Source organism: Oryza brachyantha, chromosome 6 (genome assembly GCF_000231095.2).
Source record: "Oryza brachyantha chromosome 6, ObraRS2, whole genome shotgun sequence".
Taxonomy (NCBI): Eukaryota; Viridiplantae; Streptophyta; class Magnoliopsida; order Poales; family Poaceae; genus Oryza; species Oryza brachyantha.
In genome coordinates, this window is record NC_023168.2 from 21,056,115 (window position 1) to 21,077,957 (window position 21,843).

The 21,843-nt window shown below is 42.8% G+C and overlaps 2 protein-coding genes and 1 pseudogene across 4 annotated transcripts; all 3 read left to right on the top strand.

Moving 5' to 3' along the window:
• Positions 1-731: 731 nt before the first annotated feature.
• On the top strand, positions 732-5,047 carry LOC102713191 (protein NRT1/ PTR FAMILY 8.3-like). Of its 3 annotated transcripts, XM_015838784.2 has the most exons (7): positions 732-862; positions 1,006-1,105; positions 1,300-1,517; positions 1,610-2,142; positions 2,226-3,008; positions 4,709-4,776; positions 4,866-5,047. In XM_015838784.2, the coding sequence occupies exons 1-6, from the start codon at positions 812-814 to the stop codon at positions 4,728-4,730; spliced, it is 1,707 nt and encodes a 568-aa protein (XP_015694270.2). In that variant the 5' UTR covers positions 732-811; the 3' UTR covers positions 4,731-4,776; positions 4,866-5,047. The 3 variants fall into 3 exon arrangements, with proteins under 3 accessions (XP_015694270.2, XP_015694269.2, XP_006656463.2); XM_015838783.2 differs by having other exon boundaries at positions 733-862; positions 4,709-5,047; XM_006656400.3 differs by lacking the exons at positions 4,709-4,776; positions 4,866-5,047 and having other exon boundaries at positions 741-862; positions 2,226-3,430.
• A 1,045-nt stretch (positions 5,048-6,092) lies between these two features.
• Positions 6,093-13,011, top strand: LOC102710507 (annotated as a pseudogene).
• Positions 13,012-18,756: 5,745 nt separating this feature from the next.
• Positions 18,757-21,564, top strand: LOC102713470 (protein NRT1/ PTR FAMILY 8.3-like). Its single transcript, XM_006656401.3, has 6 exons — positions 18,757-18,790; positions 18,868-19,005; positions 19,196-19,295; positions 19,490-19,707; positions 19,847-20,385; positions 20,471-21,564. The coding sequence occupies exons 2-6, from the start codon at positions 18,955-18,957 to the stop codon at positions 21,276-21,278; spliced, it is 1,716 nt and encodes a 571-aa protein (XP_006656464.1). The 5' UTR covers positions 18,757-18,790; positions 18,868-18,954; the 3' UTR covers positions 21,279-21,564.
• The last annotated feature ends 279 nt before the right edge of the window (positions 21,565-21,843 follow it).

Here is a 21,843-nt window from a genome sequence, read left to right on the forward strand (position 1 = left end):
TCTTGCATAAATATATTTTGTGACAGTCAAAGTGCAATTTGCCTTACAAAGGATCAGATGTTTCATGAGAGAACTAAGCACATTGATGTCAGATATCACTTTATTCGAGGTGTTATTGCTGATGGTGATGTTAAGGTATGCAAGATAAGTACTCATGATAATCCAGCTGACATGATGACAAAGTCAGTTCCTGCCACTAAGTTTGAGCTTTGCTCAAGCTTGGTTGGTGTTACGGTATAGTCCAAGAGACTATTTGGCGCGCAATCAATTTAACCTGTGAGGTGTATATTGGTGATTGATGATTTTGATGCTACAAGAGGAAATTCGTCTCAAGGTGGAGATTGTTAAATATGTGATCCGAATTGTAACTGGAATTATATCCGGATTAGTTTCCTAGTAGGTTTCTCCCAGTTGTTTCTACTAGGAGTCGGATTAGTTTCCTAATAGGATTCTTTCGCCTAATTCTACTAGGACTCTTAGATTTTCCCGTTATATATACACTTGTAGTTTGCACGGAAAGAGTAGAGTTCTCATTGTTTCCCCTGCATTGTAATCATATCCTCATAATGATTATTGCCGGTTAGCGCCCGTGGTTTTTTCCGCAAGAGTTTTCCACGTTAAATTCGTGTCTCGTTTGTGCCTTTATTTCTAACAGAACCATATAATATATTTACTATCCCTACACCAAAACATGATTTTTTTTTTGGCAGAGCGAATCTTTTCTTTGTGTGGTTTATGATTGAGTGATAGAGTAGTGGGCGTCAGTACCAGACAACCCAGTCAGTTGGCGAGCTCCCTGCCGGCTCTCGCCATGGCCTCCAGCGAGCAGCAAGAACACGCAGTGGCGCTGCTCCAGCCCAAGGTCTCGCTGTTCCTAAACGCCTCTGCAATTCTCGCTTCAATTTTCGCCGTCCAATCTGTTTGGTTTCTCTTCAGCTTCCCTTCATGGCTGCAAGAATCGGGAGCTGGGACTTGCCTGAACCGTGCAATTTTTGGTTGCTGCAGGTAGGAGAAGCATACACCACGGATGGGTCTCTTGACATCGACGGCAACCCGGCGCTGAAGCATCGCACCGGTGGATGGAGGGCATGCCGGTTCATTATTGGTACACTTGATTAGAGAATTATTGCAGATCCCTGCAGCTCTGTTGATTATATTTGCTAATCTTTTTGTGCTGGCAAATTTTTTGCGATCAATGTTCTCTTCTTGTGTTCTTGAGAAAAAAAAAGGAATTTTTTGTTCATCTGGTTGTCTGAGTGATTCCTGCACTGAGCCGATGCTTATTCTGTTTCCGGATAGGCACCGAGTTCTGCTACTGCTTGGCCTACTATGGCATCATGTACAACCTCGTCACCTACCTCACCACCGTGCTGCACCAGAGCAATGTCGCCGCGGCCAAGAACGTGTCCACGTGGCAGGCCACCTGCTTCCTCACGCCGCTGGCCGGAGCCGTCGTGGCGGACTCCTACTGGGGAAGGTACCGGACCATGGTCGTCGGCTGCTGCGTCGGCGTCGCTGTTAGTCACGACCAACTCACAGCTTCAAGCAGTCACTGTGTCCGGCCTGCCATGAATTCAGCTCAAGCTTGGTATCTCTCTGCTTGACGCAGGGCATGCTCATGGCGGCTCTCTCGGCGCTTCTGCCGCTCCTGATGGAGGAGATATCTACTCCAGTTCAAGAGTTCATCTTGTTTCTTGGCCTGTACATGCTTGCCTTCGGGGTGGGTGGGCTCCGGCCGTGCCTGATGTCCTTCGGCGCCGACCAGTTCGACGCCGGCGACCCGTCGGAGCGCATGAGCAAGGGCTCCTTCTTCAACTGGTACATGTTCACCCTGAACTGCGGGTCCGTGATCTCCACCTCCGGCATGGTGTGGGTGCAGGACCACTACGGGTGGGCACTGGGCTTGGCGATTCCGGCGATGGTCCTCTCCGTCGGGCTCTCTTGCCTGGTCGCCGCGTCGCGGGCGTACAGGTTTCAGAGAAACCGTGGTAGCCCGCTCACCAGAGTCTGCCAGGTCGTCGTCGCCGCCGTCTGCAAGTTCAACGTCGCGCTGCCGGCCGACATGGCCCTTCTCTACGAGCTACCGGAGGACGCCTCCGTCATGAAAGGAGTTCAGAGGATCGAGCACACCTCCGATCTCCGGTTAGTTCTTGTCTCCCATATCTCTTCTCGCGCGCTCAGTGTACTCGGCAAATCGATTCTTGAGAGATGCATCTGCTGATCAGGTTCTTCGACAAGGCCGCCGTCGTGACGGCGTCTGATGAGGAGGCGGCGGGCACTGCGCCGTGCAATCCATGGAGGCTTTGCGTCGTGACGCAGGTGGAAGAGCTCAAGATTCTCGTCCGGATGCTGCCCCTGTGGGCGTGCATTGCCTTCTTCTACACCGGGACGGCGCAGGTCAATTCGACGTTCGTCGAGCAGGGCATGGCGATGAACACCCACGTCGTCTCCCTCCGAGTCCCGCCGGCCTCGCTGGTCACCTTCCAAATGCTCACCACCATCACGCTGATCCCTCTCTACGACCGCGCGTTCGTGCCGGCTGCCAGGAGGCTCACCGGGAGGGAGAAAGGCATCTCAGAGCTACTGAGGATCGGCGCAGGCCTCGCCATGGTCGCGCTCGCCATGGCCGCCGCGGCGATGGTCGAGACGAAGCGCGCCCGTGCGGCGCAGGCGGGGATGGAGCCCACCAGCATCCTCTGGCAGGCACCGCAGTTCGTGCTCGTGGGCGTCGGCGAGCTGCTCACCACCATCGGGCAGCTGGACTTCTTCTACAGCCAGGCGCCGCCCGCCATGAAGACGGTGTGCACGGCGCTCGGGCTCCTCGCCGTCGCGGCGGGCGACTACCTGAGCTCCCTCGTCGTGACGGCCGTGTCGTGGGCGACGACGACAGGCGGCCGTCCAGGGTGGATCCCCGACGACCTCAACGAGGGGCACCTTGATCGCTTCTTCTGGATGATGGCTGGCCTCGGTTGTCTGAATCTTGTGGCGTTTGCGAGCTGCGTCATGAGGTACAAATCAAGGAAGGACTGTTGATTTTTCATGTCTTATTTGGGATGGTTGCAACTTGCAGTTCTGTCGGATGCATATGGACCATATATATTTACATTGAAGATATTAGTCCAAAATACACAGTACGTATATGATTAGAAACTGAAAAATAGAAGAATTGTATATTGATTAATACTCAGTTTCATATTATAAAATGTTTAACACCTATCATACATCCTTAGGGTAGGCGGCGAAAACACGCATGTAACTTAGAACAAAATTGAGCACAGCGGTGCTGAGGCTAGTCATCACAGTATCACACCCCTCCCCCTCAAATTTTTTCATATTTTTTATGACTATTTAGATGACATGTAAGTACATGGGTGTATCTACACCTGTGTGTTAAAAACTGTTCCTCCCTCTGCTCTTGATGTATCTTGCACACAGCGCTATGTAACTTATAATTATTTCTCTTCTTAATAAAAAAAGTCACCTCATTGGGGCTTAAAAAAATAGTAAAGTACATGGTCGGTTCTTAAACTTGTGTCGCGGTATCACTTAGGTCTATAAACTTAGAAAATGTACGTTTAGGTTCATGAACTCGTTTTAATGTCTAAAATCATGGACCTAGATAATATATTAAAACGAGTTCATGGACCTGGATGGTACATTAAAACAAGTTCATAGAACTAAACGTATATTTTCTAAGTTTATAGACCTAACTGTTACTGCGCCATAAGTTTAAGGACCAGCCATATACTTTACTCTTAAAAAAATTATAAGATGTTTAACTTTATCTAGATATATTCATATACCAATGAGTATGTGTTTAGATTTTTAATTCATGTCCATATTAATTTAAAGAAAACCAGAATATCTTACAAAGTCATAATATGAAATGCAGTTTTTTTTTAATCTTTCACCTTATGCTTCCACATCATCATTACATAAGAGCCATTAGGTTCAGTTAAGTCTCAATATTCCTCCCAGACCATTTTTTGTTTGGAAATGCTTTCCTACTGGGAGACCCACATTCACAGACACAACTTAGGCGTGACAGAAGGCTAAAAGGGAGAAGACCTCAAGTTGGTCCCCAATCAATTTCATTATTAATGCACGTATAGTTTGGTCAAGCTCTCCTACTATTCATACATGTTTAGTTCCTAAAAAGTTTTTCCGTAAACATCACATGAAATTTTTGGACACATAATTAAAGCATTAAACACTGATGAAAATAAAACTAATTGTACATTTAGGAAAAAAATCGTGGGACGAATCTTTTAAGCCTAATTAGTTCATGATTAGTCATAAATGCTACAATGATCTACATGTGCTAATGGTGGATTAATTAGGTTGATGTGGTTTTGTAAGATAATCCTTAGAAGCGGTTCTGCTGAATCGATGAGATCATGTACTTCTCCGGCATGCTTAATCCCAACTTCCCAAGTCAATGCTGAAAAGGGTTAGCATGTCTCACCGCTGTATTGACAGGGAAGCCGTACAAGGGATTGTGTTGACGCTGCCATGATTTGCTCTTTGATTTTTCATACTATTGGCTAAATGCCCTTGCAACGGATCATGTAGATGTGCTAACTTTGCGAGTAAGATGGAAATGGATCATTCGAGAAGTTGTTCAAGATTTGGCAATGTGCATTTGGTCTTCTTTTTTTTTGTTTCTGGATGTTCCATTTATCCGAGTTCTGTTGGCTCTCATGTGCAGTGGCATGCTGGGCACAATATGAAAAGCAGAGAATCAAGATACGGTGATACAATCTCAGTACGGGAATGGTAAATTCTTTATAATAATCTTTACTGGTATCAATGATAGCAATATTTTCCGAGAGTGGTTTGTTCTCTGATTAATTTCGTCTATGTAGCCCCTGTTTTAGGTTCTACAAACATCATGGACTATGCGGCCAGTGGGTTTCAATTTTGTTTCTTTAGAAATCGTTAGTGGGTTTCAATTTTAAAGTGCATTAGAAAATAGGATGGACGACCTCGCCTTTAAAGCCACAGATTACTCAAAGAACGGACAACTGATAAATCATACTGTATATAGCCTGTTTCTAGCTTGCAAGTGGGTAAGTTACTATGCTCCCTCTGTTTCATGTTAAAGATATTTTAATGTTTTTTCAAAGTCAAATTTCTATAAAACTAACTAAAATTATAGAAAAATATAGCAAAAACTATAATAATAAACAAATATACTCTCACACTACATTTAGTTTTGTATTTAATAAAACTAATTTAGTGTTGTAGATGTTGCTATATTTTTTATAAATTTAAACTGGATTATCACCCTTTTATAAAAGTTTTTTTAAATAAAAGTTGTAACTTTTAAATAAAAATTTTTTTTACCATCCTTGAAAAAATACCTCAAGGTATCACCTTTTTTTAGTGTAGAGCTTTTTTACCATCCTTAAAAAAGTATCTCAAGGTATTATCCTTTTTAGTGTAAAAAGTATGGTACCAGGTATTTTTTCAAAGATGGTCTTAATAACTTGAGGTATTTTTTAAGAATGGTAAAAAAGCTCTTTAAATAATACACATCTCCTAGTGAGTACTGAGTAGTGATAAACATCCAGTGCGGCACATTGACACGATTTTAAGCACATTGGAACGTACACGGTCGTTGACACGCCAGAACAAACTATATATATACGACGACTTGGCTCGGTCAACGCCCATTTAGGACAAATTAACAAAGGAGAGCTCTTGAAATTGTCAGATAAAATATATATGCGCATGAGATTGTCAGATCAATGATAATTAATGAAGTCACCGCTTAAGTATTAGTACTACTGAATACGAGAAATTCTCGTATCAAAGTCTATAAAGTAAAATTTCACCAAAAAAGATCTGTTATCTTTGTTTTAAAATATACAAACTTACGTTCAACTAGTAGATGTGACATATAAGTTTGTTATCTTAAGACTGAGAGAGTAAGCTCACTGTCGTTAATTTCATCATTCAACAAGAACGGTCACCGAACTATCAAACACAAACTAAGGAGCAAATGTTGCGCTGGTATCAACGGGTGTATATAGAGAGAGTACTTAACCAGTTTAGCATAATTAACATACGCGAATAATTAGTCAACGTCCATGACGCTCTTCCTCGGCGTAGCTGTGCTTGCTCTCCAGCTCGCGACGGTAGCGGCGGTGGCGCCGCCGCCGCCGCTGGGGTGCCCGACGACATGCGGCGGCGTGCACGTCGAGTTCCCGTTCGGCATCGGGCCAAACTGCTCGCTGTCGGACGGCTTCAGCGTCGAGTGCGTCCGCGGCACCCCGCTGCTCCGCCTCGGCACCGCGGAGCAGACGGTGAAGCTGCTCGGCGTCGACCTGGGGCACGGCAAGATCCGGACGACGAACGCCATCGCGTCGCAGTGCCTGGACGAACGGACCGGCAAGCTAGTGAACACCTCGTGGGCGGGCCTCAACGCGACGGCGCTGCCGTACCGCTTCTCCGACGAGGACAACCGGTTCTTCGCCGTGGGCTGCAGCGGCCTCGTCCTCCTGACAGGCCGTGCGTCCGGAGTCGACGAAGAGGTCATGAGCGGCTGCATATCCGTGTGCTACGGCAACAAGAGCATCAGGAGTGGCTCCTGCTCCAACACAGGTTGCTGCGAGACGGTCATCACCAAGGGTCTTAGCTCCTACCTGCTCGCCATGGGCAAACTGACCGACGGCACGCCGGTCAACCGGTGCATCTACGCCGCGCTGATGGAGGCGGCAAGCTTCAGCTTCGAGGTGGCCTACGCGACGACGGACAAGTTCTACCGCAAGAACAACGGCACGGTTCCGCTCGTGCTCAACTTCGTGGTGGGCAACGAGCGTGCAAGGAGGCTCAGGCGAGCGGCGGCTACGCGTGCGCCAGCGATCACAGCGTCTGCGTCGACGCCGTTGATGGCCCCGGCTACGTGTGCAACTGCTCGCATGGGTACACCGGCAACCCCTACCTCCGCAACGGATGCATAGGTATGTACGTCCTCTACATATACATATATAGAGCTTAGAATTTTGTTTAATAATAAGAAATCAATCCAGCCTGATCTACATCCAAAATTTGCCTGGTGACTCTGGTCAAGATCTGATGAGTTTCGTAGTAATTCTTTTGCGGTACACCTAGTAGGCGCAAGAAAACGAGATGATTAAGAATAGCATCGATCTTTTGCTTCTGATTCTCTTATAAGCCAAAGTTTAAATTTACAACCTTAAATTTGAAATATATTTTTGATGTTTTTTCATCGTAGTTTATTTTCAGGCTTTTAGATCGCTAAGAACGTATATATAAAAGTTCTATTCATAAATTATTTTTATTTAAAAATATATTATTTGGTGTTTCTCCTTAAAAAGTGAAACGATCACCCCCTAACTATTGCGCTGCGAGCGCCGCACAACCATCATTCGCTTACAATAATAAATAATACTTGAGTTTAAAATTTTGAATATAAGGTAAAAGATTCAAATAATCATAATTGAAAATTTTAATTCTGAGTATTTCAAATTTGAATTGAAAGTTTTAAAATAATCGCTGAGGTTGAATGTTTCGAATTGGAGCTGAAAGTTCCGAAACAGGGTTAAAAGTTTTGGCAACATGTACATAGGCCCCAAGTGACGTTTTGATCGTACATGTGTGTGGCGTTTTATCTCCCCGACACAAAAACACAGCATGCGTACGGCAATTAGGAAGTGTGCCTTTTTGGTACCCAAAATTTCTCGTCATGCACCTTGTTCAATCCATTAATTTTTTTTCAGATAAAATAAGCTCAATTATTCTTAGAAAATTAGATACAATAACTTCTAATCTAACCATCTCAAAGAAAGAAAAAAAACAAAGAATGAATTTAGTGGATCTGATCCCTTCCTCTTCCTCTTCCTCTTCCTCCTGCTCCTATTCCATCCACTACGAGGATGTAGTGCCGGTCAAGCAATTGTTTGATAATTCTGTGATTTAGAGGAAGGGTACTAGAGGGTTTAAATAGAGTAGGGCTTAATGCCCAGTGATGGGTGACCATGAAAATGAATAGAGGTTCGAAGGGATTACCCAAGATCCACCACTATATTGGTGCCAACTATCGGTCATTAAAAATATATGTAAAAATGGTCAAACATAAAAAAAATATTCTTTGCCGCTGGGTTCTATAGTTCAACTGGCTCTATAACTATACTACTAAATAAGACCGTATGGTTGAAAAGTATTGGCTTGTAGTGAATGATGATGGTGTTGAAGATAAACCGTGAAATAAGAGGGAAGACTGGGAAAGCAATGGGCTGGGCCTCTTGGGGAAAGATTTTTCTATCTATTCAAACTATAACATCCAATATTTGAAAAGAAAAACGTCGGACTTCTGATATTTGCTTATCTAAATTTGAGTGAATTCAAATTTCATTTCATGCAGATATAGATGAATGCAGCCCTAAAAACCAAGGGTGTCCGGTGGGGATGATTTGTACCAACTTTCCAGGCGGATACAATTGCTCATGCCCAGAAGGGGAGTACAAAACCAACAAAAATGGAGTATTGATCTGTGAACCAGACAAGAAACGGTCTTCCCTCTCGGTCTCGGTGATCATAATTATCGGTATATGTTAGAGATATTCCCTAATTTACAATATATGTAGAAAATGCAATTGTGCATGCATGTCCCTTCATTATCTTCTCCAATTTGCATGCAAGATAATATCTCTATCTATAATATAAATGAAGTACTAGAAAAAGGAGCCACCATGTTCACTCTCGCTGGCTAGAAAATCCCACATTAATCCAAGGAAAATAGTAGAAAAAAAGAAAAGATAACAAAGAAAATAGGTTTCTATAAAAAAGGAAAAGAACGTGCCTTTGAATCGGACAAAGCAAAAAAAATAGTTTCTATAAGAAAAAAAATAGAACATGCCTTTTTGGAATAAGATGGAATCGGACGTGAAAATAATAAGAGGGAAAAAAAAAGAAAAGATCATGTTTTCTGTGGAATCGGACAAGGAAATTTTATTGCAACCATATGAGACAGAAACAATAGAAATCATGCATAATCCAATCACAATCGTACTCATATATGGCTGTAGCACCCATGTTGGTAACTGATTTATTGGTTTTCTCGGTCGTACACGAAAATCATGCATACCCCTAGCAAAACACAAGTAAACGAAGTAATCACAGATCTTTTGACACCACTAAGTAGTGCATTAGATATCTTCTCACCGCATCCGCTTCTTCAACAAACTAGCACACCAACTTCAGCAAAAAAAAAGCACAACAGAAAAGATGGTAATCTTCTGTCCAAAATCTGCTTCATCAATAAATTAGCATGTTGGAAGCTTCTCATTGACTAGAAAATCCCATATTAATCAAAAAATCGAACCCTATTAGAAATACAAGTTTAGAATTAAAAATAAATAAAAGTAAAAAAAGAGTTCATGTGTAAATACAATTTAAAACAAATTCAAAATTTGGACTAGAATTTAGAAAATAATTAATATTGAGTGAAGAGTCCATCTATAAGTGCAATTTGGAAACATCTAACATTCTAATTAAAAATAAGTAAAACTAGAAGAAAGAATTGATGTATCAATATAAATCCAATTTAGAAGTATGTAAATTTGAATTGAAAATAAATATTATGTAGAAAAGAGTTTATATAGAGGTAATGTTTAGAATACAAATATAATTACAAATTGAGAATTGAAAAATAAAAAAGCAAAACGAGGTTGCCCGTAGAAATACAATTAGAAAACTCTGAAATTCAAATAAAAAAATAAAAGACAATCAATATCAGAAATAAACTACATGTATCATATAATTTATAACGACCCAGCCGCACAATATGTGCGGACCACCATGTTAGTTTACTATAAAATCACGGCCGTCCTCCTCAATCCCTCCCACTCACCTTGGGCGTACAAACACCCCAACCCGGTTCATTCAAAAGAAAAACAAAACAAAAAGGTTGGTTAAAAAAAATAAGTCTGTTATAGTGCATGTGCATATAACTAGTAAGTTTGGTTATTTTGTTTGACCTTTTTATTTCTATCATCCAATTAAACTTACACCAAATATGCACAATAGAAAGATAATCTCTTTAAAAAGTGAAAAAAAAATCAATAATATAGCTAAAGTATAATTAGACAACCATGCAAAGTTCCAAGAGTAAACTCAACTTCTTTCGTGAGATATAAAATTAACAATGGAACAAAAGGACAAAAAGGGAATAGTTTTTCTTTTGCTATTTTTTAATTTTATATTTTCTAAACGAACTTAGGTTTGTTCTTATCACGCTGTGTGATATTTTTTAGATTTCTTGATAACGTTTATTAAAAAATAATTTATAAACTTAATCCATATAAATTGTGGTATGTTTTCTGTGGTAAGGATGAACATCAAAGCATTTTTTTCTTTGCAAAAATTATGTTAGGACATTGTTTGATCCAGCACAAGAAAAAAAATGCATACATGAGTTAGATATTGAGATCTAGCACTTAAAAAAGTCAGAGATATAAGAAAGAGAAATTTTTTTTTTTAGAGAAAAGGCTTTTCAGCGCTACTTTTCATAAAGCAAAGTGGAACGGTCTGCTAGGAATACCAGCTTACAAAGAAGCATTCACCAAAACAAAGAGACCTCAACTAAGGAGCCACACTTCTAACAAAACAGCACTTTTTGCGAAACCTAAGAGCAACAGAAACAAAAAAGAGACCAGCTAACAACCTCGTTTAAGTTGTCTAGCTCGATTAAGGATCTTTTCTTTGAGATCTATCATCTTCTTCTCTTCCTCTTCTTTCGCCAGAGCGCACCATTGTGTCAAAAGAGAGACGACCCTGTAAATGAGTAAACAAGGAGAATTAACCGTTTTAGCTCTAAAAATCATCTCATTTCTAGTAAGCCATATTGTCCAGCAAAAGGCTCCTAGAATCATCCACATAGCTTTACAATGAATATTAGAAAAAAACCATCTAAACTAAGGTGTAGCAACATCTCTAAATTATTTGGGGGAAGAGACCAGCTAAAAACATCTTTGCAAACACACCATACAAACTTAGCAATTATATAGGTAAACATCAAATGATTGACAGATTCCACCTCCCCACACAGGACACAAAACTCTGAACCCCCCTCCCAATTCTTACTTTTCAAGACCGCGGCAGCCTGAATTCCACCTCTAGCCACTAGCCAGATAAAGTGTTTTATTTTTAAAGGTATAGGAGCTTTCCACATCAAGTTCATCTTAACATCTTTAACCCCCCCAAAAGAAAGCAAACTGTACATTGAGCTAGAAGTATAACTCTTTTTGCCATCCAGATCCCACTGTAGGGTGTCATCTTCATTGTTAACCTGTATATTATTGATCATCTCACACAAATCTTTCCAACTCTCTAACTCCATAGCACTAAAAGCTCTCCTGAAAGTTAGACCATCAGTCCCATTTCTTGCAATATCCCGCACAAAGCAGTTCTGCTGATTGCAGATTCTATACAGAGAAAAGAAATAGATTTTCAGAGGACAGTTCTTGCACCACCAATCTTCCCAGAAAAGAACCTTCTTCCCATTTCCCACTTTCCATCTGCTACCCATCTTCACCCAACTCCTGATGCTAAGCTTCAATATTTTCACCTATGCTTATACTTATAAGCCCCAAAATTTGAATTTTAGAAATTAAATTTAGAGTCAATTTTAGGATTTTTTTTATAATTTATCTTTCGGTCTTTGTTTTACATTACTGAGAACATATATAGAAAATGTTTACCTACAAATTATGTTTTAATCATTAATAAGTCATTTCGCTTTTGCTTATATTTAAAATTTTACCAACCAATTATTTTTAATTAAAAATAAGTCATTTCGTTTGTGCTCATATGAATTAGTGTCAACTGTGATGTCGTACTTAAACAGGAGTTAGCGGTGGCCTCGTCATCGGCGTGATAAGCATGCTGATCACATACCTGGTGCGCCAGCGGCGAGCACTCGCTGACGTCAAGCGCAAGTACTTCGAGCGACATGGCGGCCTGCTTCTGTACGAGGAGCTGAGCTCAAGGCAGGGCAACGCCTTCACCATCTACACCGAGGAGCAGCTCGACAACGCGACCAACGGCTTCGACGACAGCAACGTCCTCGGCTGCGGCGGCCACGCCACCGTCTACAAGGGCAGGGTGCCCACCGCCGGTGGTGGCGACCTCCTCGTCGCGATCAAGCGGTGCAAGGTGATGGACGAGACGAGCAATAAGGAGTTCGGCAAGGAGATGCTCATCCTCTCCCAGGTCAACCACAAGAACATCGTCAAGCTGCTCGGCTGTTGCCTCGAGGTCGATGTCCCCATGCTGGTCTATGAGTACGTCCCCAATGGCACCTTGTACCAGCTCATCCATGGCGCCGTCGTCTCCTTCGCCACCCGCCTCCGGATCGCCCACGAGTCGGCTGAGTCACTCGCCTACCTGCACTCCTTCGCGTCGCCGCCGATCCTCCACGGCGACGTCAAGTCCACCAACATCCTCCTCGATGAGAGCTTCATGGCGAAGGTGTCCGACTTCGGCGCCTCCATCCTGGCTCCCACCGACGAGGCCCAGCTGGTGACCATGGTGCAGGGGACGTGCGGCTACCTCGACCCGGAGTACATGCAGACGTGCCAGCTGACGGAGAAGAGCGACGTGTACAGCTTCGGCGTCGTCCTGCTCGAACTGCTCACCGGCAAGAAGCCGCTCTGCCTCGATGGGCCGGAGGAGGAGAGGAGTCTGTCGGCGAGGTTCGTGGCCGCCATGAGGGAGAAGAGAGTGGAGGAGATAGTGGACGAGCAGGTGAAGAGCGAGGCGAGAGGTGAGCTGCTGGAGGAGATCACGCAGTTGGCTCTGGAGTGCCTGCAGATGTGCGGCAGTGACAGGCCGACGATGAAGGAGGTCGCCGAGAGGCTGGGCGGACTGCGGCGCCTGCACCAGCATCCATGGACGCAGGACGCCGTAGAGATCGAGGAGGTGAGGTGTTTGCTCCACGGTTCGCCGGAAAGTATCAGCTTCGAGATGGTGCGGTGCCAACAGTAGCAGCGGCCAGCGGATACTAAGGGCAGTATAGGTTATTTTTTTCTATTTCAATTTGCAAAATATATCCTTCTAGTAATAGACGTAAAAATTAATTTATAGATAAAACTTTTATATATGGAGTGATCTAGTAGCAAATGCTAAAAAAATAAAATATGGTAAAAAAATAAAATTTAACATTAAATTTAAGTTTTAAATAAGTGAAATTACAAAGTAGTAAAGTGTAATGGTATTTCAGCGAAGCCTATTTTATTAATGGTCTTATAGTGAATCCATTCTTTTAAATGGTAATTCTGCGATTTTCTCGACATTGTTTGATCCCGTTTAATTGAAAGAGAGAGAACATAATTATGCACTACTTCCTCGGTATTTTCTTATACGACACCATTGACTTTTCTGTTTACGCCTGACCATTCGTTTTATTAAAAAAGTTAAATAATTATTTTTATTATAATTAATTTATTATTATAGAAACTTTTAAGTATAAGTTATAATTTTGCATGCATTGCATAAAATTTTTAAATAAGATAAATGATCTGAATATAAAAAGTTAACGAAGTCAGTATAAAAAATACAACATATTTGGATAACAACGTTCTACCCAAATTAAACGAAATGTTGTACCGGATTGCTCCCATTTCTTCTTCGCTGCTGTCTGAATGGTACAACGCCCCTTCAGACGGCGTGCTATGCGGAATGAAGTGGTGATGCCCATGATGATAGTTCAGCACGTGGGTTATTTGCAGAAATCCTTCGAAAAAATTTTATTAAATAAACATTTTTAGCAAATACTATTATTACTAAACCACTCGGCAAAATATTTTCAAAACTGAACCTTTTGGCCACGCCAGTGTTGGTGGCGTAGCAAGACATCGCTGCCACGCCGTAAAATCGGCATGGAATGACGTGGCAGTCTTGCCACGTCATTGTCAGTGGTGTGGCAAAACAATACTGCCATGCCACCGACAATGGCGTGGCAAGTCGTTTGGCCACGCCAATAATGATGGTGTGGCCAAAAGGTTCATAGGGTGAAAATATTTTCCTCGGAGACTTAGTAATTGTTAACGTCAGATTTTGGTAAATAGCTATTATGGATTGAAACACAGTTAGAGACCGAATCGGATAGGAAAGGTGAATCAGCTGGAGGGAAAAATCTAGAAACGACAGAGATGTAGCCGATGGAGTCCGAATCGGACAGAAACTGGAGTCCGATTGGGCCCAAAGCTTAGGGATAGATTCGGTGTTGGCTGTGAGTCTATGTTGAGTAATTAGGCTTTAGCTTAGAGTCTGTTTAGGATTTTATATTTAATTAGAATCTGAACACTACAAGTTAGTTAGGAACGGATTCTTATCCGGGTAGGTTACTTAACACCCGGGGTTATAAATATGTGTGCCCGGGGTTCTTGTAAATTATGTTCAGATCAATTAAACTCGGTGCATCGCCTCCAAAACCTTCGACTTGCTTGAGCTTTCGGCGCGAGGTTTGTCAGCTTCGCAATGTGAGTTCTTGTTTGTCAAAACCTGTTGATCAACTAGAACAGGACTGTCTCGGTTAAGTCCGATCTCCTACCTGGGTGATCGGCGGGTTGAGGTCTAGTATTGCTTTGATCTGCTCTGGTTTAAAGTAGTATTAGTTCTTGATCAAGTCCTCATAAGTTCTTCTGTTTAAACTGCTAGCATGGTTCCGGTTGACCTGATTCTGTCTTGGTTTGATCCGATCAATCTGGCTTGCTGGGTTTGTGCTATCAGATTAGATCGGGGCCTCACGAGGGCTTACCGTTGGAATTCAAGCCAACATTATCTTAAGTAATCTGCTGGTAGGTTCATTAAGCTCATCGATCTTCATATTTCTATGATTATATCGTATTGGATTACATACTGTCTCGGTTAGGTCTGATCTATGTATATTTGGCGCGATCTGTTTATAAGAGATCTGTCCAATCGGTTGAGTTTAGTGGATTAATTGATAGATTGCGCTGGTTTGCTATCTTGTTGCTCGCATGCTACAATGACTAATTGATTTCACATACGGTTATATTTAGATCTCTATTGTCTCGATTAGGTTCGATCTTCTAGATCTTGTGTGAGCATGTATGTTGTTGATTATTATTCTTTTATGCTGGTAATTAGTATAGCATTCTAGTTCATATTTAAATTCCACACTTAGTCTCCTATCGGCCGTCGATTTTACGTGGGATAAGCGCTGAATCAGTCCGATCGGCTGGTTAATCTTAAGACTGTCCCGGTTGGGTCCGATCTTTTAAGACTAATTGGTCGGTTGGTTTGTTTAGTGTTTATCCTGCTTCTGACTCGGTCGATTGAGAACATTTATACTCACTATCATGAAATTCCTGTAAAGCCGATTGTCTAGTCCATCGACTAGGGTCCTGGTACGGTATTGGCTATCCGGTCGATAGCGGTTTCGGGGTTAACTGTTTTCCATGTTATATCTTGTCAGTTACAGGATCAAACTGACTGGCACGCCCAGCATTTCTAAGAATTAGGTCCTGCACTGGAGTGGTCTAAGATTGATTCCCAGGCCTACGTGTATGACTGTTGATCAGTGGCGGAACCATGAACAAAAATAGATGGGGTGGATTTGATAAGGACAAATAAACGTAATCAATGCCATAATACTACAATCATATATAGTTCACTGTACACTAATATATATTTAAATATATTTCACTATGCGCTTAAAGATAGCAAAAGACCTATCAATTTACAAAAAAAAATAATTTGATAGCTAACTAGTCAAATATCTTTAAAAATTGGTTAATATATAAGAAGACATACTATAAATAAATCACTTTCATTTTTACGGTCTCTAGAAGGCTTCTACAAATCTATTCTTCGATCACCCGTGGCTTGAAATATTTTTTTACCTTTTCAAAATCATGTCATCTAAAAATATCATTCTCAAATATCATAATATTAAGTCATTGGGCCATTCATCGGCATCCTATTACGCACGCTAGTCTTGATTATATTCATAGCCAAGAATGCTCTTTATTGCTGATTAATTTGTGTTGCTCGTTAATTGTTGCATCCTTTCATAGTGCCGCCCTCCTACATCCTACCTAATAATTTTAGAGGGAGACTATAGCACGGTATCCCGTGCGTACGGGACATATTACTAAAACTTAAAAAGCACGTCCCCGCGCACGTCTCCTCCAGACCGCGTCTCCTGGTGGCGCTGGCTTTAGTCTTCTACTGCTGCTGCTGCTACACGTGGAAAGGAGGAGAGTAAGAGCAGCAACAAACATGAACGTTTTCTACCCCCTCTTTGCCAGATCTCACTGCACTATACATTATTAAGTTTTTTATAGAGAGTGAACAACTCGAGACAGGGAATGAAACAATATGCCTCATACATATCTATACAAGTACTTGATATATTTGTTTAGGTGGGCCCCATGTCTATAGCCATCAATAGCTACTACTAGATGACATTGTTAGGTCTTTTCACATATATTTTTCATACTGACATGTCTGTATTAGGTCTTTTCACATATATTTTTCATACTGACATGTTTAGGATCGATGTATAAAAAAGTAGTACTTCTCTAGGTGAAACAAGGATGTGAACTGTAGCAAGGATGTGTTACCACTTAGTATCGCCAGGTACCATATGATACCAGATAATACTATCAGCTATCATCCGGTATAAAGTTTGGTATCAATAGTTTCTTTGTGGTATCACATCATACCAGAAGGTATCACCTAATTCCAGCATGTATACACATGTTATAATTTTTACGCTGGACGATACCATATTGATACTTGTTGATATCCCTTAGTATCGTCAGGCATCATATGATACTAGATGATACCATCAGGTATCATCCAGTATAAAGTTTGGTATCAGTAGTTCCTTTGTGGTACCACATCATACCGGAAGATATCACCTAATTCCAGCATGTATACATATGTTATAATTTTTATACTGAACGATACCATATTGATACTTGTTGATACCACTTAGTATCGTTAGGTATCATATGATACCATTAGGTATCATCCAGTATAAAGTTTGATACCAGTAGTTACTTTATGGTATCACATCATATCGGAAGGTATCACCTAATTTCAGCATGTATACACGTGTTATAATTTTGACACTTGATGATACCATATTGATACTTATTGAAACTTTATAAATTAGATGACTATGGAGAACGTGGGTGGAGATCAGCACCAATATGCAGGGTAGCGGAGGAGCGACAACAAGCAGCATGGAGGAGCAGCGTGGCATGGGGGAGAGCAGCGGAGCGATAATGAGGCGAACTGCGCAGTACATGGTAAGAAAAAACTTCATTTAACTGTCCTGTTGGTACAGAATCCCGTACGACAGTTTGTCTGCTTGTTCCCTGGTGGGTTGCTTGCTTTCTGCTTGCCTTCCTTGCTTGGGTTGCAGACTTGCAGCGCGGCAGCATGTAGTGGCTTGGGGCAACGCGGGCCATAGCTGGGTCAGTCGCCCCATGTTGCCCAATGGGCAGTTCCGCCCATGCTATTGATTGTCATTTTCAGCTTCATAAAATTATTTATTAAAACGGTTTAAAAAATTAAAAAAAATTCGAATCCTTCAGTTCCACTGTCAATTATGACATTATGCAGGACAAAAGCAAGATGGATAATATAATCTCACCTGCTAAACCCCAAAAAAGAACCAAACCCTCACATCAAAGACATTTGTCTCTAGTAATATGAAAAAGATCGTACCACAAAAGGTCAAAAATAGGGAAATAAGTCATGGTGTTACATCTAAGCTTCGTCTACAGTGTTTTTTATTGTCCGTTTGTACACCGAACAATAAAAGGACAGCTGGCCCCAGCAGATAATACTTTGTCAAGATATATTTTTAGAGTAAATTTTAAAATCCTACATAATACTACAGATTTAGAAATTTATATTACATATCTATCTATTTAACATCAAATTCATGACAACATTATAATTTAAGACATTATATCCCAAAACTGTTAATGGATTTTTTTTGAATAACTACAGTTTTTAGAGTATAGGTCCATATCACTATTTTTTTAAATAACTACAGTTTTTAGAGTACAAGTCCATAACGATAAGATGGTTCTTTGATGCCCGAGTCTATAGTTTTGTGATATGAAAGCTTGAATCTATATTTTTTATGATATACATCTTTAAATCTGTAGTTTTTTATTGCTATGTTAAAGTATATGGAGTTTTGTGAAAATTAATTTACTTTGTGTCAACATACTTTTATCACTTCTATTATTAAAAGTTATAATATTTAAGATATGCCATATTATTATAAGACAAACATAACTATGCTACTTGTGTTCACCAAAACTTGACAATTTTAATGTTTTTAGTGGTAAAAAAACATGTTTGTTATTTGGCAATAGCTTAAAAGTTTTTAATCTATCAATCGATTTTTCTATCCATGATTTGCTTTAAGATTTGTGCTTGTTGTTCACATTCTACTTTATTTGATTGTTTTTGTTGCTGTTTAATTTCAATCCAACATCTAACAAAATTATTCGATAGATTCAGTTTTTTCAAGCCATCGATCAATAGATGTCTCAAAAAAAAATTGTACCACACCGATCAAAAGATTTAGAAGGAACGAGGGGGATTATCATGGAACCATATAGGTCGGAATATATCGGTGGTTGATAGAGACTAAATGATTAAAGAAATGAAAAGGAATAAGGGATTTCGGTCTTGTTGGAGAAATAGAAGCTACAACCATCAAAACGGCGAAGCAATTCAATACAAAGAAAAAGCGCAATTAATTACGCATGTAATCTTCAAACCTAAATTTGTTAGTTCCAGTCAGACCAATCATTATTTTTCTGTTGCTTTATTTATTTTCTACAGTTGGGTTGCTGTAGGATAAGGTAAGACCTTTTACATCCTATCGAGTTCCTGGTTAGCTAGTTCCTGAGCTCACAATCGGCTCCAGCCATGGCCTCAACGGAGCAGCAAGAACACGCAGCAGCTCTGCTACAACCCGAGGTAACAAATCGCTGTTCCTGAACACCTCTGCTAGTCTCATGTTGATTTTAAGTATGCAGTTTGCTTGATTTCTCTTCAGTCTCCCTGCATGCATGGATTGAGCCTTGCCTGAACTAGCTAGTCAATTTAATCCTCATCTATATGCTGAAGGATTTTGGGTATCTTTGGCTGGGGATTTTGGTTGCTGAAGGTAGAAGAAGCATACACCACGGATGGGTCTCTTGGCATCGACGGCAAGCCGGCGCTGAAGCATCTCACTGGTGGATGGAGGGCATGCCGCCCGATTCTTGGTAATAATCTTAACCAGGGATCCCTGCAGCTCTGTTAATTATTTTTCCAACCTTTTGATGCTGGCCGATTTGTTGATGACTAGTGTTCTCTCAGTACTTGATTTGCAAAAAAAGAAGAAATTTTCTTGTTCATGTGGTTATCTGAGGGATTGCTCCACTGTGGAGATACTTAATTGATTTGTGCTTGTGGATAGGCACTGAGTTCTGCTACTGCCTGGCCTACTACGGCATCACGTTCAACCTCGTCACCTACCTCACCACCGAGCTGCGCCAGAGCAACGTCGCCGCCGCCAATAACGTGTCCACGTGGCAGGCCACCTGCTTCCTCACGCCGCTGGTCGGAGCCGTCGTGGCGGACTCCTACTGGGGAAGGTACCGTACAATGGTGGTCAGCTGCTGCATCGGCGTCGCTGTCAGTCACTCCCATCTCCCAACGATGAACTCGATCCCCCCTCCACTTCAATTAATCATCAGCCACTGTATCCTGCAGTGAATTCATCCAAACCAGCTCCAGCTATTCATGGCTGTATCTTCTGATCTGTGCACTGCAGGGCATGCTCATGGCGGCTCTATCAGCGCTCCTGCCGCTGCTGATCAACGACACATCGTCCAGGGCTTCAGCGCAAGAAATCATCTTGTTCCTTGGCCTGTACATGATCTCTTTCGGGGTGGGTGGGCTCCGGCCGTGCCTGATGTCCTTCGGCGCCGACCAGTTCGACGACGGCGACCCGCCGGAGCGCATGAGCAAGAGCTCCTTCTTCAACTGGTACATATTCACCATGAACTGCGCGTCCGTGATATCCACCACCGGCATGGTGTGGGTGCAAGACCACTACGGGTGGGCGCTGGGCTTGGGGATTCCGGCGATGGTCCTCGCCGTCGGCCTCTTCTGCCTTGTCGCCGCCTCGCGGGCGTACAGGTTTCAGACAACCCACGGTAGCCCGCTCACCAGAGTCTGCCAAGTTGTCGTCGCCGCCGTCTGCAAGTTCAACGTCAAGCCGCCGGCCGACGTGACCCTTCTCTACGAGCTACCGGAGGACGCCTGCTCCAAGATGGGAGTTCAGAGGATCGAGCACACCGCCGATCTCCGGTCAGTTCATGTCTCACGTTGCATCGATCTAGTGCGCGGCGTTTGTTTCCAGCTACATGTTCTTGAGATGCATTTGGCTGATCAGATTCTTCGACAAGGCCGCCGTCGTGACGGCTTCGGATGAGGAGGCGGCGGGTGCTGCGCCGCGCAATCCATGGAGGCTTTGCATCGTGACGCAGGTGGAGGAGCTCAAGATTCTCGTCAGGATGCTGCCCCTGTGGGCGTGCGTTGCCTTCTACTACACCGCGACGGGGCAGGCCAATTCGACGTTCGTCGAGCAGGGCATGGCGATGGACACTCGCGTCGGCCCCTTCCACATCCCGCCGGCCTCCCTGGCCACCTTCCAAATTATCACCACGATCGTGCTGATCCCTCTGTACGACCGCGCGTTCGTGCCGGCGGCGAGGAGGCTCACCGGGAGGGAGAAGGGCATCTCCGACCTGCTGAGGATCGGCGGCGGCCTCGCCATGGCCGTGCTCGCCATGGCCGCGGCGGCGCTGGTCGAGACCATGCGCATCCACGCGGCGCACGCCGGGATGGAGCCGGCAAGCATGCTGTGGCAGGCGCCGCAATACGTGCTGGTGGGCGTCGGCGAGCTGCTCGCCACCGTCGGGCAGCTGGACTTCTTCTACAGCCAGGCGCCGCCCGCCATGAAGACGGTGTGCACGGCGTTCGCGTTCCTCTCCATCGCGGCGGGGGAGTACCTGAGCTCGCTCGTCGTGGCGGCCGTGTCGTGGGTGACGGCGCGCGGCGGCCGGCCGGGGTGGATCCCCGACGACCTCGACGAGGGGCATCTTGATCGCTTCTTCTGGATGATGGCCGGGCTCGGTTGCGTGACCCTTGCGGTGTTCGCGGGCTGCGCCATGAGGTACAAATCGAGGAAGGCCTGCTGATACTTTTGGGCTTTCTTGGTAGGCTGAAAATCTCGGCCCATGCATATTAATGGGCCGAAATAACGAACCGAAGGCCCAGCCCATTACATACGTAGACTGTACAGTACTTATGTTTTTCCTGATTACGAAGGAAAATTTCCAGCATTATAATCAAGGAGCAGGTCTCAGCGAAATTATTTTGACCACTCAAGAGGATGCCTCTCGTTTGTTTAAAAACCAATCAAATGGTTATTAAAAAATCTAAAAACTTGAAAAGATTCATACAGCATTTGTACTACTCCACAAAATGATAGGTCTAAACTCAAATCACACATTAAGATTAAAAAAAGAAAATAAGCCGATGATTAATGGTGTTATTTTTTTACACCCAAGAGTTTTCTCGTTTTTCAGCGTGTGGTCGAATTTGAATTGATATTTGGTGGAGTGATGTTACTATTATCTACGTTGAACTTCCTCGTTCCACAATTGATCTACATATTTGAATGTCTCAAAAACCAACCCTATATTTGAATCTATTGTTTTGCACCAAATTTTCCCTTTATTTCAACTGAAGTCACATATGCAT